General features: G+C 43.7%; 1 protein-coding gene across 1 annotated transcript in view; it reads right to left on the bottom strand.

Annotated features, from left to right (window-relative positions):
* COL4A6 (collagen type IV alpha 6 chain) overlaps positions 1-18,837 on the bottom strand; it is a 281,265-nt gene that overhangs the window by 49,153 nt on the left and 213,275 nt on the right. The window contains 8 exon segments of the mRNA XM_037512089.2: positions 932-973; positions 1,163-1,198; positions 1,995-2,057; positions 3,341-3,376; positions 5,040-5,108; positions 7,938-8,054; positions 13,865-13,909; positions 15,091-15,225. Coding sequence (XP_037367986.2) covers positions 932-973; positions 1,163-1,198; positions 1,995-2,057; positions 3,341-3,376; positions 5,040-5,108; positions 7,938-8,054; positions 13,865-13,909; positions 15,091-15,225 — 543 coding nt within the window.

Raw genomic sequence — 18,837 nt, 5'->3', positions numbered from 1 at the left:
GGGAAAAAATCTACTAGTGTCAAGGGGTGAGAAGAAATCTAAGCCTGACCAAATGCATTTTTGCATTACACAAATGTATTTTGTACCCACACTACACAGAGAAAAACGCAAGAGGGATGAAAGGAAGCCACAGGTTGGTGGTTGCCATGATCGTGCATAAAAGGGAGTTTAGAGGAGTCAAAAAGCGGTTTGAGCAAAGTGAGTGGCTGCCTCTTGACAATGGAAATCACACTCTAAGTGGACCAGTCCTTGTCAAAGGAACAAGCAGAGGCAAGTGAAGTCTGTTTTGGAACACTGGAGGCTGGATTTGCCCCTTCAGAAGGCAGTGCTACCCACAAGAGACCACTGTGTAGGGCAGAGAGGCAAGCCCAGTTTCCCTCGAGGCTCCAAAATCTCTAGACAATTGGTACAGTGGAAACTAGGAGAATGAGAGAATAAATGAAATTAAAGGATTAAAGGAAATAGAGGTTAATGAAGAGAGATGGAAGAGATACACACACACACATGCAGAAAGAGGAGGAAGAGGAATAACAAAGAAGAGAAGGAACAGGAGAAGAGAAAAAAGAGAAAGGGGAAGGATAGAAGGAAAAGGTGAAACAAAGAAAGGATAAAGATGACACAATATACAAAACAGCCAGGTGGAAGGAAGAGGGAATATATTTAAAGAGAACATGTTTGTAGGCATATTTACTTTACAGGTAAGAAGCAGGAAGACTACAATATTTTGAGGGAAAAGGCCACAATAGCCTATGTTTGGCACGTGCATGTGCAGTTCTTAACAGACCTACCGGAGGATTGATGTGGGGTGAGACATGCTCATTTCCAAGGTCAAGATCCAAATCTCCTTACACAATCAGGCACATGTGTATAGTCAGAGACAATTTTTTTGGACTATATGGAATGCAGATTGTATTTTACAAAATCTACTTACCTTGACTCCTTTCTCTCCTTGGAAACCTAACCCCATATTCCCCTGGGGTGCCGGAGTGTAGGAAAGAAAAACAAAATCAATTATTAAATTTGTTTCAGGAACTTAAATTGGAAAGCAATCCTTTTTTGTTTGTTTATCAGAAAGTGTGTTTAATGAAATCTGAATATTTCCAGGAAAACCACAATACTTTAATGGCAGGAGGTCAAATACCCCAGGGAAAAGGATACTTACATCAGGCCCAGGGAAACCAGTAGGCCCTGGAGGACCCTGCATTAAAAGGAAAGCAAAGAGTTAGCACTTACTAGATTTAGTCAAAAAGAACAAGAACCTGGACATGCTGAAAGTCACTGGGGATAAAGTCCCCCACCCGGCTTTGGTGGAGCAGATTCTAGTTCTTTCACCATGGTTCCTTTTCATCTGCTTTGAAATACCCCAAGTTGACCCAATCAGCACATTCATGCTAAGGTAGTGAAGACATCAGGTATCATTCTTCCCAATTTTCCAGGGATTTTTAAATGATGATCTTTGGTGAAGCTAAACCAAAGTAAACAGTGGTGGGACTTCATGCACTGGAGAAAGAACAATCTGGAAACAGAATCACATGGATGACTGGTTATGTTCTTCCTATACCAGTGATGGCAAGTGGATTTGATATCAGAAAAGTAGGTTAGTAGAGTTGTTCTACCCAGAGGTAGGTAGGTAGAGCAGTGTTAAGATGATTTTGAAGCTTTTTCTGTGCTCAGGGTGGTGGTGGTATGATTACTTGGCAACATGTCATGGTTGGGGTGTGGAAGGTGGTAATAGATGTGCCAGGTTAGCTGCCTGGTTATCTAAACTAGACAGAAGTCTTTGGAGTCACAGAAAGACTGTGGTCAGAATGATTGCTAAATAGACAACAATTACCTCCCCACAAAAGCCTACTTCACTTTAATCCTTCAAAAATGGAAGCTGTCTCTCTCTACTAAGAGGGTTTACACTTACATAGGCAAACATGTAATTCATGGTTTCTTGAGGAAATCCATGAAATTACTGTGATCACATGATAAATTTAAGTTGGGCTTACTTGCCATCCTGGTGGTCCTATAGGTCCCGCAGCTCCTGGCGATCCAGGCCTCCCTTGTGGGCCCTAGAGAGGCAAGTTTTTAGCAAGATCAAAAGAGAATGTTGGTAGCAACTTAATTTCTAACAGTCAAACATTGGAAATGTTTCAGGTGTTCACTGGTCAAAGATAGACTGTGATACCTCTGTACAGTGGAAAGAGACTCAACAACAAAAAGTGACAAACTATTGACAAAGGAAACTATGTGGATGGATGGCAGAAGCATTGTGCCACGTGAAAGAAGCCAGACTCAAAATACTACATATTGTATTATTATTTTTATATGAAGGTCTAGAACTGGAAAAACTATGATGAGAAAAATCAGAATGTTGGCTATCGTTGGAGTGGGATAAGGGCAGGGATTGACTGGGAAGGGGCAGGGAGCTGAGGTGATGAGAATGTTATACAAATTTAGTTAGCACAGCATATAAACCGAAGCTGTTTAGCTCTTGGGGAACTGTACGCCCTTGGTCCTCCCTCATCCCTCTTTATGCATCTGCTACTATATATCCTGTATACAGCCTACCATTTCTCATACTACTCAGTTTCAAAAGCCCATACTTCTCAGAGGCTAACATCCTATTCTAGAAATAAAATCTCTCAGGATATATCCTTAAGTAGACAATATCTTTTCCTGGAAGCTGTTGTGGAACTGTTAAGCCACATCCCTACTAGTTTTTCACAGTCTTGGGGTGGGGTGGGGTGGGTCTTGGTGATGCAGAGACCATGTCTGCACAGCTTTGGGGAACAGCCCTAGCACTCTGCTGAGAGTACTCACTCAATATACTGATGACGGGAAGGATTCCCCACCCCCCATACACGGAAGAAGAAAGAAGGAGCTTTCTTAAGTTACTTCAAAGGAAAGTGATGACGTGCGGAAACTCAAGGTAAAGGAAAGCTCTCATTCAGGTCAAGTCATTGTCTTTCAAGGACTCACTATTGTCAAGAGTGTCTAAAAGAAATTTCTGCACAGAATACCACTTAAAGAACACCTTATTACTTTTGTTTTACCCACAACACTCTGAAAACACAGAAAACCTTAAGGAAATGCTTGCTGAATGAAAGGCAAAATTGTTTTCTAAGACATCATATCCTTGGCCTGAAGGTCTGAAGGCTTATGTGCTGTGTATCTTGAGGTGGTCAGTCAGTGCTCTCACATAATTTCTTGCCTGGAAAATGTCAATGGTGTGACTCATTCTACCTCAACTGTCTGGGTTTTCCTTGAGAAGGTCTATAAAGACTTTTGAATATCATACAGAAGAATGAAAAGGCACCCTTGGTAACCACTGGCAAATCACAAAGCAACTTACAGTGATTCCATCCAGTCCTGGCAGTCCAGGATCTCCCTGAGAAATGAACAAATAATATTAATAAATTAAACCTGTGGTACTTCATAGATAACTGACCTAAACCATTCATGGGCATAAAAACGTAACACTGAAGCTTGGGGCTCCTCCGTCAAGCTCTTCTGTCTTAAATAATGCATGACTTGGAGATATTCATTCATTTACTTGTTTTTTCTTAACAAAAATATGAACTCCAGAAGACAAATATTATAGCCTTCGTTGGCCGAGATCTCATATTTTACTTGGATTAAATAATTTTCACCTTTGCTAGGAACTTGTCAATTAGAAACTGCTTCTGCAGGCTGATGATTTTCCTGCTCTTTTTGGAGGAAAGAAAAGCTACCTTCCCCTGTGCCTTCATCCCCAGAGAATCTGTGCCCATATGTATACAAAGCAAATCAGACATTTCAAGGGAGAATCAACAGAGCATATAGTCTCTGATTACATTTTAATTACTTTGCAGCATCTTAAGCCACTGTGTGAATCTGTAATATAACCATCTTGTGGAAATTGCTGTGTTCCACTGGGTCCAGGCTCTCTTTGACTTTTGGCAAAACCATTTAATCAATATTTGCCACTATGACAATGGCCATATTTGGACACCTGCTAGTTGTACCCCACTTGGCTTTTGGTCAAAAAACAGCTTCTTGAAGCAGGGATAGGGGTCTGCCTGGATATTAGCTCTTCAATAAACTGGCCGCGTGACTCTAAACAAGTCACGAACTTTCAGTATAACTCAGTTTTTCTATCTGTAAAAAAGTAATGTGAATCTGACAATCATAAGGTCCTTTCCAAGTCTGACATTCTATCTTCTGTTATGGCATCTGTAGCCAAGAGCCCAAGACCTAAACTGTTTCCAGTTCTCAGCCAGCAAACCTATCAATGCCTTCTAAAGTGATTTCTAATGTTTCCGGCTCATTAGTGGATGGAAGACAGGAAGTGTCCATCCTTGACTGAGTGAGCTGGGTGAATCTTTCCCTTAGTTGTTAGGCACAAAGACTCCCATTTGCAATCAATCAAGGCAGTCATGGGCTTCCTTCCCACTGTGCAAGGAAATAGGGTCAATTATTTTGCACCAGAGTTTATTGAGGGCCCACAGGTTACCAGGAACCATATAACAGGAATACAGTCAATACAGAAGGTTGTTGCCAATTCTAGGAGGAAATGGAAATTTCCAGTCAATTGCAGAATTGATGGGCAAATTTTAGAGATGGCCAGGGGCCCGGTTTGGGTGATAGGCTGGTGTGCAGGGAGAGAGAAAGGCAGGATCCTGGCAAATGGCCGTGCCAAGATGGTCTGAGACATGGATTCAAACCAAGAAACACAGACAGCAAGGATTCTAGTGTAGACAAAGGTATCTGCCTTCAGAACTGTCTCAGCTTGCCAAAAAAAAATGATACCCATGCAAATTGTTTGTTTGCTGATCTGTCTCTTATTTTTGGTCTAGATCCTACAAAACAAATCTCTTTGACAGTATAGTTGCAAACATTTCTGTCATTGTTTTCACAACAAAAAGCTCCAGATCCTTTTTAAATCCAGTTTGGACTGCTCCTTAAATAGAGTCACAGATGCTAGTTCTGGAAATGTTTTTATTGGAGGTGGGGCCCTATCCCAGGCAACTCAGCTTACAGCCTACTCAGCTGTCTGCCTTAGAGACACTTACCTTCATTCCTTTGAGACTATTTTGGACAAAGACAGGTTCACCTTTAGAGCCTTTTTGACCAGGAAACCCCTAAGTGAAATAATAAGAAAAGCTTGTGAAGAAACACACACAGTTTTGTTGTTAATAGTATGATCTTATCAGATAGAGGATAGGATAATAAAACCTTATGTGGCTTATTCTATGCCAGTAGTGGCTGTGCTAAGGGAAAAAGTACATGCCTTACACGGAGACTTTGTCTCAAAGCTGTAGCTCCTCCAACCCCCAACTCAGAAGTCTCGAGATATTAGAAAGTAGGAGACTTTGAATTTATTCAGACTATTCTAAATATCCACATATGATACACATGGCACTCACAAACCACTCACAAGGTAAACTCACCTGTTCCACTTCAAAAGTATAAGTTATGGATGGGCCTTTGTCTAGGATAGAGGTTAATGAACTAATTTAGACTCTATTATCATATCAGTGTTCTGTCCCATCTTCCTTTTTCCCCCCTCTATCTTTTAAAAATTTAAAAACAAACCACAGGTCAAGTTTTATGTGGACCACTTTGATGACCCCTGATCTAAAAATATCTACAGATCCATCTACATCCTATGCTACTGACATATCACTTCAGCTTCAGCGTGTGGCTAAGAAGCCAGTGTGTCTCCTTTTCAACACAGAAAACAGTTCAAAATACACCCAACCCACTTATCAACCAGGCTTTTTCACTCTCTTAGTGGCAAGTGATACCTAATCTCTGCTAGAACTCATCCTCCTGGGAAACATCAGGGAACGTCCTGATATCTAAGCAGAATCAGGATTAGTATTAGGGGTAAGACTAAGCTTTGGGACCTGAAGAATAGATAGAATGATAGATTGATTCCTTGAGCTTAAGGCATAATAAAAGAACAAAGTGGTCCCATAAGAACAAATTAGTTTCTTTCTTAACACTTCCTGTTTCCCCTTATATCTGTGGTCAATACTCTCATCAAAGAAGCTACAAAAAACATCAACTCAGAATCCAGCGGGGAAAATACAGAATCAGCTTGGTAAAATACATGCCCACGTTCCAATTTTGGCTGTTGGAATGTTCATTACTTCGAGATTCCTGTCTTCCTCTTGGGGGCAGCATTTCCTTACTCTGCTCCATTACCTTAGCAGGAGGGTGATTGCTCTCCACCCCTGTTGCCATGGCAGTATTGGCAGCCCTCTGTGACTCAATCTGCTGATTTTCAGCTGGTAATACATCTTTCTCCCTCCCTGCTGCATATTGCTTTGGCCCTTCGATGTCAAGGTCCTTTATGACAATCTGGGGGTGTGTGTGCTTATCTGTTAGTCTCACTCCCTTACACATATACCCACACCTACAGTTTGGTCACTGAGGACAATGGTGCTGCTCTTCTATTAAAATGCCAATTGATTCATGTAGCTATGGTCTTTGTCTAAAGATAGTATGATTTCTAGGCAAAGATATCACTTCAGTCTTCTCATTAGCTTAAATTATTTCAAGTGGGGTTGAGAATGGGCTTCAAATGTGTTATTTTTCTCTTTCCAGCCACTTGTAAAAGCAGTCTTGCAAAGGCATAATATCCATTATCTATTAGAGATCCTTTAGATGCAAATATTTGAACCCATTCTGGATGAAAGAAATTAAAGCGGTAATACCAGGATCCAATAAATGTCTTTTTTTTTTTTTAAGATTTATTTATTTATTTAGACAAGCACTGGGTTTGTCAGAAGCTCAGGAGGGTGAGAGAATTCACCAGAGCCAGAGGGGAAAGCAGAGCAGGCAGACTGACAAAGTACACTGCTGAGGGGAGCAGCGGGCGGCAGGAGAGGTCTGCGCGCCATGCCGGACCCTCGCCTGGTGGCTGGGGATTGAACCGGTTCTGCAGAGGCTGCGGGCAGCTTCGCAGCCCAGCGCTCAACCTCTGCGCCACCAGGGAGGCCCCCAATAAATGTCTTATCAATTCCAGAACCAAGGATTATGATGGGCATGGGGACGGAAAGGGGCAAACCATGTCACTAAGACAGTAGGGCTTTTCAGCAGTTCTCACTACTGACCCTTTCGGACAGATGATTCCTGGATGTTTTGGGGATGGGTTGGTGTCTGTCCTATGCCAGTAGCATACTCCCAGTTGTGAGGACCCACAATGTCAATGATAACCGCCAAATATCCCCTTTGGGGACACCACCCCTGAGTAAGAAACACTGGCATGGACCAAGCTTGCCAAGCCCCCTTGAGTCATTGTTAGTACTGTCATGATTCCATAAAAGCCCTTTAAGTACTGAACTTTCCAATGTCTTCTGTGTATTTGCTCGTTCATCTACCACTCACTAACTCTAAAGTCATCATTTAAAAAATTAACCCTAGGCCTTCCCTGGTGGCACAGGCGGTTGAGCGCCGCACTGTGAAGCTGTCCGCAGCTTCTGCAGCGCATGCTTGATCCTGGCCAGCTGGCAAGAATCCCACATGGCAAAGCAGACCTCTCCTGCCTGGCCCGCTGCTCCCCTCAGCAGTGTATTTCTTCAGTCTGCCTGTTCTGTTCTCCTCTCTGTCTCCAGTGAATCCTCCCACCCTCCCATGCATCTGGCCTGTATCCTGGTTCTTGTATAAAAATAAATAAACCTTAAAATAAATAAGCAAATAAATAAATAAATAAATAAATAAATAAATAAATAAAAAAAAAATTAACCCTAAGTAGTGTAGCATATGTACATCCAACTACAACTGGTAATTTTCTTTAGACTTTTAGTGCTGTGGCACTGCCAGCAGGGCTTCCTGCCTTGAACAAGGCGCTCTCGTGGCTGCCCCCAGATGCTTAATGGGATGACTAACGAAGCAGAAAATGGGTACACTCAGGAGCAATCAAAGCAGCATTTGAAATAATATACAAAGATCTGGCCTCGTACGGGTGGTCCAAGAAGTCCACGGTAACCATCAGAGCCCGGAAATCCAGTGGCTCCTTTTGTTCCATTACAGCCGTCCAGGCCAGGGGGCCCTCTGGGCCCTGGATATCCAGGGTGACCCTGTTCAAAGAGAAAAGAAGGGGTCATGTCAGCCATAGGACTCTCTGATACACTGACAAGCTCTACAGTGGGAGAAGCCAAATATGCTGTCAAACTCTTGCTCCTTGTTCACTCTCTTAGCTCCTATGTTCTCATATCTTTCCTTTATACTCAGTCTTATGTGGGTGGTGACAGATCAGTGTTACCTCTCCTCAAAGAATCAAGGCTTTAATAGGATCCAAGCTGAAACCAAAGGGATCAAGTATGAATAGATGAGGTGCTTAGGTTGCTGCAACTCGGTCTTCCCTGGCTACAGGGATGTGCTAAGCTGGGGCTCAGCTGTTTGGCAGTTGAAATTCCACAGCAGAGAATCATGCTGGGTCTTGGGATTCCCCAGACCAGACAGGGAGCTGGAAAGCCTGGCATGGCTGGTTGGATCAGAAGCTCTGCATGGGAAATGATGCTGGCCTTTGGTCAACAGGGCTAGGGCAGCTTCCATAGCACCACCTCTCCTAAAAGCTGCTCGGTCAAAAATAAGCAAGTTCTGAGAGAAGCACACCTTCAATCTGATTTTGTCATGATCCCCTGTCAGACTATTGCTTTAGTTAAGGAACTGTCTTTTCTCCTCTTCTCCATACTTACTACAGAGGCAACTTGTTTTGCTGGGGAATAAGTAATCATTCATAAACAGTTGTTCCGAATTCATTATTTTTTTTAGAATTGGGCTTCCTTGGTGCAGATAGTCTACATTTTTGTAGGAAATACATCTTTTTTTTAATTTATGAAAAGTGTGTTGTGAATGCCACTGGGTTCCCACGTTGAGCGGGCTGTTCTGTGTGTGCTGCTGCCACTGTTGCCTGACAATGCAGCTCTTTGTGACCTTGACCAGTAAGACCAACACCCTTGAATTAGAGTCCAGTGACACCATCAAGAATGTCAAGGCCAAGATCCAAGACAAGGAGGGCATCCCCCTGACCAGCAGAGGTTGATCTTTGCTGGGAAACAGCTGGAAGACAGGCACACCCTGTCTTAACACAACGTCCAGAAGGAGTCCACTCTCCATTTTGTCATGCACTTGAGAGGAGGTTTCTTAAATACTCTCCTTTTAAGCTTTCAACAAATTTCATTGCCTTTTTTTTTCCAATAAATTTATAGCAATTTCCCCACCCTCGCAAAAAAAAGTGTATGGTATGTTGGGTTGGGTATGGAGCAAAAAGATTTCTTGAAAGACAAAAAATCTAATCAGGTGATGCACTTTTTAAAAGACATATACAATTATATATATGTACATATATGTACAAATACATACATATTTGTGTATGTATTTAATGATTTACAAGAACATGACATGTGCTCAGAAATCAACGTTTCAAATTTCAGAGGAAACAATCTCTTGTCAAATTCACACTGAGAAGGTGCTCCACTGAATTGTTTCATTTTCATTATTATTATCATAGTCATTGGCGATAGACTGTTAATACAAAAATAAGAGTCTAAATTGCTGGAGTATGGAATACTGAGTCCAGAGGAGTGGTCAATAAAATTATCTTTACAATAAATGTGCTGCAATCTGTGCATCTCCAGAGTCGGTTGGTGATTTTTAGAAACAGAGAAAACTTACTAGAGTTATCAACTTTTTACTATCAATTGAGATGGCTATTCATGAGTGCCCTGAAAATCCACATTCTAGCTTCCCGGGATATGAGTCTAGGGAGGTTGACTTGTGTGGATTACACCACCTTGGCTCCCTTTCCTTTGTCTCACAGTTCTATATGGCCACTGAGAGACACAGGCATGAGATCAGAAGGCAGGAGGAGAAGGAGCACAGGTTAGTGATTCCCCAATGCTCACACTCCATGGCTCTATTTCTGCTAATGGCCAACATTTCTCTACCGTCGTGGCCCCAGTCAGGGAACTGCTATACCATGCCTCCTCATTTCACTGGGTTTCCCCTTTGGGCCTAGGTATGGTAACAGTTTTACATTAGTTGCTTCAACATCCATTGTTGCTTCCCTTAATCCTGCCCACATCCTTTAAATATACCATTAACTCCATTCAGTTAACCCCTTTGGGTACAGTATCTGTTTTTTCCTCCAATCCTGATCACCACTTTATAATGTCCCTCATCTTCATAATCCATTCATTTATTTTGGGGCATTCAGGTTGTTTCTATATCCTGGCTATTATAAAGAGCGCTGCAAAGAACCTGGAGGTATGGTAGTGGACTCTGGGTGATTTGGTGGCAGGTACCATACAGTGGTGATATCTGATGGAGAGAACCCTAATGTTACCACAATTGAAGAATACAAAAGATAAAGGCTGGCTCAGTCCCAGGGATTTTTCTTATTCCTGGGACTTTCTGTTTGACACCAAAACCCTTGCCAGGATTCTTACTTCTTGGCATTCCCATTTTTCACTTGGGCCTTGATCCTTATATAGTTTTCTTGCCTGAACTCTTGATAGACCTGCTATCTGCAGGATTTCCAGGGGCACCTGTTGACTCTTTCTTCCCTTAACTAAATCTCTAGGATTAACCTTTGACCTCCTGCTTAGGCCTGTCAGCCCTTTGCTGTCCAACTGACACTATGGGATGGTGGATAAAGCATATTTTGAGTCAGTCAGACTTTTGTTCCAATCCCCGCTTTCCCACTACCCTGTTTGAGCCTCAATTTCTTCATCTGTAAAATAGAGAGGAATAATACCACCTCATAAGGTTGTTGTTGACATTAAAGCAAATAATATCAACCCCCTTGGGTTATGGTTATAATTATGGTTATAATTAAATGAGACTAAGTTTACTATGCAGGAGCTTAATAAATGGTAGGTCTTCAGCCAAGCAGACAGGAAGGATCAACCACGGGGTGAGATCTGTTTCCTCTCAATTCTGAGTGCCACAGCATTTCTGGCTCTAGCTCATGAGTTTACAGCTGCGTGTGCCAGTTCTCCATGAGAATGTAGCTCTTTGAGAGAGGAAGCCACGGTTCTATCTAAGCACAAGATACTACTGACCACACAGAGTAGGAGGATCTGCTGTATTTCAGAAAACCAATGCTCCTCAGACCATAGATTTCAAAGGAAAAGTTTCTTTTCATGAGTGGTATGTTCATTTACAAGCCTCAAAGCAGGGAAATATTTGAGATTGACTCCATGGGAAAAGCTAACCATAAATTGCTGCAAAGGACAACTTGAACACGCCTGCTTACTTCAACTGAAAACATTTGATAAACATACATTTCTTCAGGGTGCCAACAGCCCCAGCTCACAGCTGGGACATCATTAAAAGCCTCAGCCCTATCACCTCCAGTCCACACTGTTGACTATCTTGGTGAATGCTAGTGTTGGTTCACTCTCACAAGTGATCACTGTGGCCCTTAGTGCACAGACCTGAGTGATCATGAAGTGACTACTTGCTCATTTTCCTGTTGAAACTGTCCATATGACAGCAAAAATGGAGTTTGGGGATGAAAACCTGCAGTATGTATGTTAGTGATCAGCTGGTATTAAGAGGGGAAATGAGGTCTGTGCAGTGATCCAGTTTAGTAAGTTGTGTTGGGGAAGCCATTGATTTCAGCCAAATCACTTATAAAGTGCTGCTGAAAGTTGAGCAAAATAATTAGTCAGATAGGGCCAAGGGTGTCTGTGTTTTCCTCTGACTGAGGGAGGCCTGCCAGTCTGAGAACTGTTGCTTTTATAGGAACTAGAGATCGGAGTCAGTACCCCAAATATAGTTAAAACTCCTACTATATGCTGAACTCACTCCTGGGGGATCTCAAGTTTCTGAGAGGAGCAGGAGACATACCTTGTGTTTTCAAGGAACAGGATAAGATGATCATACGAGACAGTCAAGAAATACCATGGAGTTACGGTATGTGGGGCAGACACTAAGAACTCCTGGCAGATTAGAGATGGAAGGAAGAGATAAGAGGTAAACAGAAGATGCTTAAGAAATACTTCCTGAATAACCAGAAGAATAGGAAGGAACAAAGAAGAATAATTTCCTGGAGTGAGGCTTGGAGACTACAACTAAAGCAATCAAAAGTCAAAGGAAAACATATACAAACTTTGATGGAGGAAAGTACCAGGGGAGGGGCCGTGAGGGTGGAGACTTCTACTGGGGCCAGTAAACTCATTTGGGAGAATCTGGATAGCTGCAATGCATTCTCCCAAGCAGTGACACCCTAAAGAGAAGTCATCAATTCCTACACGCCCTTGGGCTCTCTTGACTACAAGTTGGAAGCAAAAGAATCCAGTTGGACTCTGGGACAGATTCCATCTCAGAATTGAAATCAGCCTCTGCATCACAGGATTCACTTCCATCCAGTTCCCATTAAGAGACTACAGGAGGAAGGGCATAGTACCAGTGCAAGCTCTAAATCCCCCACTCATCTCTGCTGAAGCCACCTCCACAGCACAAATGGAAGAGGAGGCCTCCAGTTTGCTAGTTTCCTTCATCCACTGGTTCCCAGAAGATATACACTGTGGACAAAGTGGCCACAGGATCACAGCCATAACAGCACACCAGGGGACATCTTAAAAGGACAGCCAACCCCATCTAGTTATTTCCCTATGGGTCCAATTCTGGGCATTGTGCAGACTCTGCAGTTGAATAAATCTTAGACAGGCAATGGCTGATTTGTTGATAGATGGAACAAATACAAAGTTGTGAACCTTCTAGTCTCCAAATGCACAAATATACACTAGATCTGGGCAGAATGTGAGACCTTTGTTAATATCTTTGAGGGTAGAGTCGTATGCTTTCTCTGTAGCCCCATAACAGAGTGCTGGGAGATAATAGGAGCTCAAGAACTACCTCGAGATGGGCACAGATTCAACCCCCTTTCTCTGACACTAGATGATTATGTTGTGTAACGGAAGAAGCTAGTTAGCCCAGGATTTCCCAAACTGTGTCTTTTGTAGTTCGGAAGAACCCCTTAGAGGTAGTTGCAAGAAGACCTCCCTCAGACGAGGGAGCTCTGATTTTTTCGGTTCTGTAAGCTGACCTTCCACACAAGAAATGGTTCTTTTCTTCAGCAAAGTTGAAAAACCACTGCTACAAACAGACACAGCTCAGGCTAAAGATTTGATGTAGAGTGAAGTGGCGAAGAACACAATTAAGTGACAGCTAGCAACTTTCAAATAACTCTATTTTAGAGGCTGGCGAAACACTTCCATGGAATTTCCAGTGGTGGAATAAGTACTGATACCGGGCAAAAATGGAGAAACAAAAATGACTGGGTCAGATGCAATGGGAAAAGATGTGTGCAAGCTCTCAACTCCAGCAAAGCCTGGTTGTCTGGACAAATTCAAGAGGCTGTTTCCAAGTGGTCTTTGGAGCAGTCTCTCTGTGAAAACTAAAGGGAAATTCATTCTGAAATGAGATAAGGCTGAAGAGAACAAATTACTGGAACATGATGTATCCAGAGATCACTAAGCAGTTTTCTACCTAATTTAATGTACCTTCTTAATTTTCTTATAATGAATATGTATGTACTCTAATGTGGCTCTGTCTCTACACTTCAGAGTCAATCCCTCACCCCCAGTTAAAGCTCCCCTCAACCCACAAAGCCTACCTTATTTTGGCTATGATATTAATGGTTTCTTATACCTGCACATGTCTCTGCATTCTCCCAACTATATGATTTAATGTTGTTTGTACCTGAATCCAAGGGAAACCGTGTGACCAGTGCCCTTGACACCTTACCACACATATCTCAACACTTGAACCAAAGTATGCTTGCAGGAGACAGGATGTTGCTAAGCCAAAGTGCCTCAGCTCTGAGGCAAAACCTAGAGGTTATATTGAAAATGCCTCTGTGGTCTCATTCACTCACTGGAATCCCATCGATGCCAGGAAAGCCAGGAACTCCCATGGGACCCTAAAAAAGGAAGTGGAGAGAAGAATGTAAGAGACAATCCAATTTTGATCACCACTAGATGCAGTGGGTATGTTCATGTGATATACGACCAAGTGTTTTGTAGCTCCTGCTCCACGTTCTATCACCTTGGCCCTACTCTAGTTCCAGGTGATCACCTACTTCTGCCTAAAGTCTTGGACATGTCTGTGTTCTGAGACAAGTGATTGTCTTAGACAATGTGGCATAAGGCCTAAAAGTATGGCTCAGTATTACATGCTGCCTTGACATTTGGGGGAAACAAGGGAGGTGTCAGGTGGGCTAAGCACAAGTTCCCCTCTCTATCCCACTCCTGTAGATAAGGGGCCCTAGGCAAGTCACCCCTGCCCCCTTATCAAACAGTTCAAGTATAATGACTGTTTAGCCCTGACCAGTGGCTTTAGTTTCCCATCGCCCACCGAATTATTCACGAGTCAATCACACCTTCCTTCAGGAACCAGGAGGCACTGCACCCTCCTGACACTCCCACAGACCCTTCTGGTTTACTCTGTTCCAGTACACAATCCCTGTGTGGCCCTGCATGGCATTTGGTGCCCTCCTTCCCTGTGCAGTGAGTGTATGTGATGGATAAACTGTTGTTGAGCTCATCTGTCTAGGGTTGGGTGTCATCGCTTTGGCCACCCCCAGATTCCTAGGAAATCCGTCCCTCACCAACAAGGTGAACAGGAGGTCACTAAAATTGTCAGGGAACTGAGCTGCTAAACTAGCCAGCCAGCCACCATGACACGATCCATCTCCTGTCTTGTATCTCTTTCCCTATATTTGTGGCTCAGATTGCTTCCAAGCATTCTAACCTCTTGCTGCTCTGTCTCCTTGCTTGGATTCCTGACTTTCGTTGTTCAGGTGGCTGGACTTCTGCCCATGCCCCGTTCAAACTCACATGACTCCCCACCACAGGGACTCTAGTTATCCAGCAAGTAGCTAGCATATTTGCTTTGTGGCTTGCTTGCCATCAGTCTTACTGGAAATGGGCTCATCCAATAGTAGCACATCACCCAGACTATCTCATTAAAGTATGTAGCCTGGCATCAAAGTATTCAGGAATAATATTATTTCCGCTAATGAACACAACTGAGATTTGAGAATCTTTAACTTCATATTTATGACCCATGCGTCAAAGGAAAATCAAGCTATGGTGCACTTACCTTATCTCCTTTTGGTCCATATGGTCCAAGAGGGCCTGGGGAGCCGCTTTCTCCTTTCAACCCTGCTAAACCACTAGAACCAGCGAATCCTTGACGACCTGTAGGGCCTTGAGTTCCAATGGGTCCCGGTCGCCCCTAAGATGAACACAAGGCATAATATGAGTCAAAAGAGGACTTAGCATCAGCACTCCCCTTTTTCCCAGGCACAAAGAACACTGTCATCACTTCACTACATAATTTTGGCTTAGAGTCCTGTGAAGCATGCCAAAGTTCCAGACAGGGATCAGAAAAGGCTATTTTAGGGGTTGCTGAGCTTATTTGGATAGAACATATTTTATAAGCACATTTAATAAGATTCATGTGCACCAAGATCTTTCAACTTTGTACTTCTTAGGAGATTAGCTATTCATGCTGAATAATATTGTCCTCTTCCTAGTTAATGCCAGGCCATCCATTAGATTGTCAAAATACTGAAAGAACAGAATGCTGGAGAGCATCGTGACATTTTATAACTCACATCCAAATGGCCAACCACATGCTTGCTGTGAAGTCCAGAAATGGCTGTGCCACAGGGGTCCAGAAAGGGGAGAACCCAGAAATCGGTGGACTGACCAACTTGGCAGAGCCCATACTTTCAGGACAATCCCAGTACCCCATCACTGTACCTGGAGACCAGACACTGAGAACACACACACACCAGACACACACACACACAAGTGCTTGCTCTAATTGTTTATTTGCTCCCTCCCTAGCCCCCATCCTCTGCATAGTGTTGAAAATGCAAGATTCAAGGAGCCTGAGAATATTCATTAAGTATCAATTATGATAGCAAGAGGGAGCAGACTGAGGATTTTGAATGCCCTGGTTATAAAGTGTCTGTAACAATTAAGCCTGAGAGTTCAGGCTGACATTTTAAAGCTCACCGAGACAGAGAATTAACCCCAGTGGGTACAACACAGGCGGGCTAGTCTATCATTTAGAACAAATCCCAGTAGGAAATGAATTTACTTGGCAGAAAAATGAAAAGCATTAGTAACGTGCATTACCTCTCAGAGAAAACACCACCCTATCAGCTAGAAAGCCTATTTTCCTAAGCGCTTCCCATCTCTACCTCTTGGCCCCTTTCCTGGCTGTCCAAAATTTTCTAGAAATCAGTGCAAATTCTGGTAAAAGCCCATTAAACATGTCTTTGGATATTTACTTTCAAGGTGGACTTTAAAAAACAAGACAGATGGTTTCTGGGGTAGCTAGAGTCACATGCTAGGGGGGTATATCCAAGGGGTGGCCACCTGCAGTTTCCAGCATCCATCCAGCCCAGGAAAACCTATGGCTCTCACAAAGTAAAAGATGCTCTTCCCAAGAAGGTGTGATTCTCTGGGTTCAACACTCACCACTCAGGCTTTCCTGACACCTAAGATGCAGGCTACAAGGGCACAGACTGCTTCACGGGCCTCCTGGGAATGACAGGGTGGCCGGTGACCTTCACTTTTTATGGTCTTCTAATTGTATTTATGATGATTGTTAATTATTCCTCTTGTAAACATTTATAAAATGCACACACATATGTGCATGTATATGTGTGAGGGAAAAGGGATAATGCATAAAAAATAGTTCTGGGGTACTGTTGAGGATTATCAAGTTGAAAGTATGGGTCCAGCTTCAAAACGAATGTACACAAAACCAGAACAAAGCGTATAAACCCAGAGCAGAACATAAATTCTACCGGAACACAAAGGCGGGGTTGGCCATAGAGGGTTTGTGGAAGGCTCACATTCTGTCCATTGACTGGGAAGGGGGTGAGGGGTGGGGGGTTGGAGGGAGAAAGTCATGGGCTACACGGAGAGGCTGAATGGGCCCAAACTAAAATGGGCCTGGGATGCAAGACAGGACAGTTGAAGACTTGATGTGGGGGGAAATAGGGAAGTCTTAAAGGTTTGGGTACAGGGGTGCATGGGAGGTAGGCAATGTTTTAGGGCTGAAACTCACCAACAAGCATTCAGGAAAACATGTGTGAGTCAGCATGAGGCCAGAGCAGCCTGCCTGAGGCTGGAACAAGGGAGACAGATAAGAACCAGCTGTTGGACGAGGAGGGGACTGGTTGGTGGGAGGATAGGGGGCAGGACAGGCTTGCTGAGGCCATGCGGATAGGATCCAGTCAGCGCACAGAATGCTTGACCCGAATGGGAGCCCTGACTAAAGCTTTCTCGCAGCTAAGGAAAGGAGGTAGAGTGAGCAACAAAACGTTGAGTGTCTACTGGGAGAGCAGATTGTGGAGTGGCTAAATTCCCATCCTACTCCCATCACTAGAGCCCGCAGTACCTGGCATGGGTGCCTACAGGCTGGCACACTCCAGCTCTTGTCTTTCTGAGCATATCCTCAGCGAGGAGACTTAGGAGTGAGCTAATTCTAGGCCTGGACTTAACAGGAAATCTGATTCAGTCCAGCAAAGGCAGGGTTCCTTGGCCTGCTCCCTTTTCTCTTGGAAGGGTGGGCACGCTGAATCTGCCATAGTCCAGCAGTCCACTCCTGGGTTCCGGCCAGAGCACTTAAAGTGAGTCTCTTAAAGAATTCATAAATTCTTTTAATTTGAATTCCTTTACCAAAGGGGGCACTTGAAATAGCACCCCTAGAAGGAGTGAGTACTTCTGTACTGGTCTCAGCTAGAAACCTCTGAGACTGACCTCAGGGCCAGAAGCAGGGTCTGTGGGATGTTTCCAGGCCTCTGAGGCACTGCTGGCCCAGAATTACCTCCTCAGCATGGGGGCCAGACGCTGCCAGAACCTTCAGTCATAGGCTATGAGACAGGAGCCTTCCCACCCACTGAGGTCCTTTCAGAGAGTGGCACAGAGCACCGTGAACAAACAAAAAAAGCAAAGAAAAAAAATGAGACACATTTCTTTGGCAGGTTGTTTTGTCAAACATCTCTAGATTTGCTTACTCTGTGGTTATAGCTGTATGATCTTTTTTCCTGGTTTCCAATGCACAGGGTTTCTGTCGCAGTGCCCAGTGTATTGCTTAAGCTTAATACTAAATCACTGATGAACTGTTGTTTTTCTTTTTTTTCTTTTTTTCCTTTCTTTCTGGTTTTTCTCCAGATGTGAGTGGTGGCAATTCTCATAATGGTCAGCAGAGGTCACTGTGAGAACACAGCTGCTATAGACGAGCAGGTGTGTGGGTGGGCCTCACCCACTACAGAGAAAAAGAAATCAAACCAGTGTCAAAGAAGTCACAGAGTGTTTGAGCAGGAAGGGCCCTTAGAGACCATTCCATCTAGGTTCTACTTTATACATGAGGGGGAAAGAGAGAAGAGGAAGGACTTGTATAGGTCACAGAGCTGCTAAAGAACCAGGCTGCCTGCTGCTAGTATGTGACTGTTTTCTCGTTTGCCAGTGGCAGATGTCCTACGGGGGGTGCTGGAGGCTACACCCACCCCCGCACCCAGGCCCACCCCTGGGACTATCCCCATCAGTAGGCTGCAGCCGCCAGATGCTCACACATCATTTCTCTCTTCCTAACCCTGATCATTTCACAGAACCAATCTAAAACACCATCACTGTTTGGACTGCTAACAGAATTTCAATAGGCTTGGACCAATGCCCTGCCCTGATACATGTCATTTATTTTGGCAAATAGACCCCAGACGGGGCAGAAGGGGCTCCTCCACGTCTTTCCTACAAGCTCTCCTGCCTCCATCTGCTCGGGATTTAAACATGCGCAGAAGGGTCTAAGCCTCAAGAGAATGAGCTG

Source organism: Talpa occidentalis, unplaced genomic scaffold (assembly GCF_014898055.3).
Source record: "Talpa occidentalis isolate TD23 unplaced genomic scaffold, MPIMG_talOcc4v2.1 talOcc4.15, whole genome shotgun sequence".
Taxonomy (NCBI): domain Eukaryota; kingdom Metazoa; phylum Chordata; class Mammalia; order Eulipotyphla; family Talpidae; genus Talpa; species Talpa occidentalis.
The sequence above is the reverse complement of the archived record's forward strand: the minus strand, read 5'-3'. Positions and strand labels throughout refer to the sequence as shown.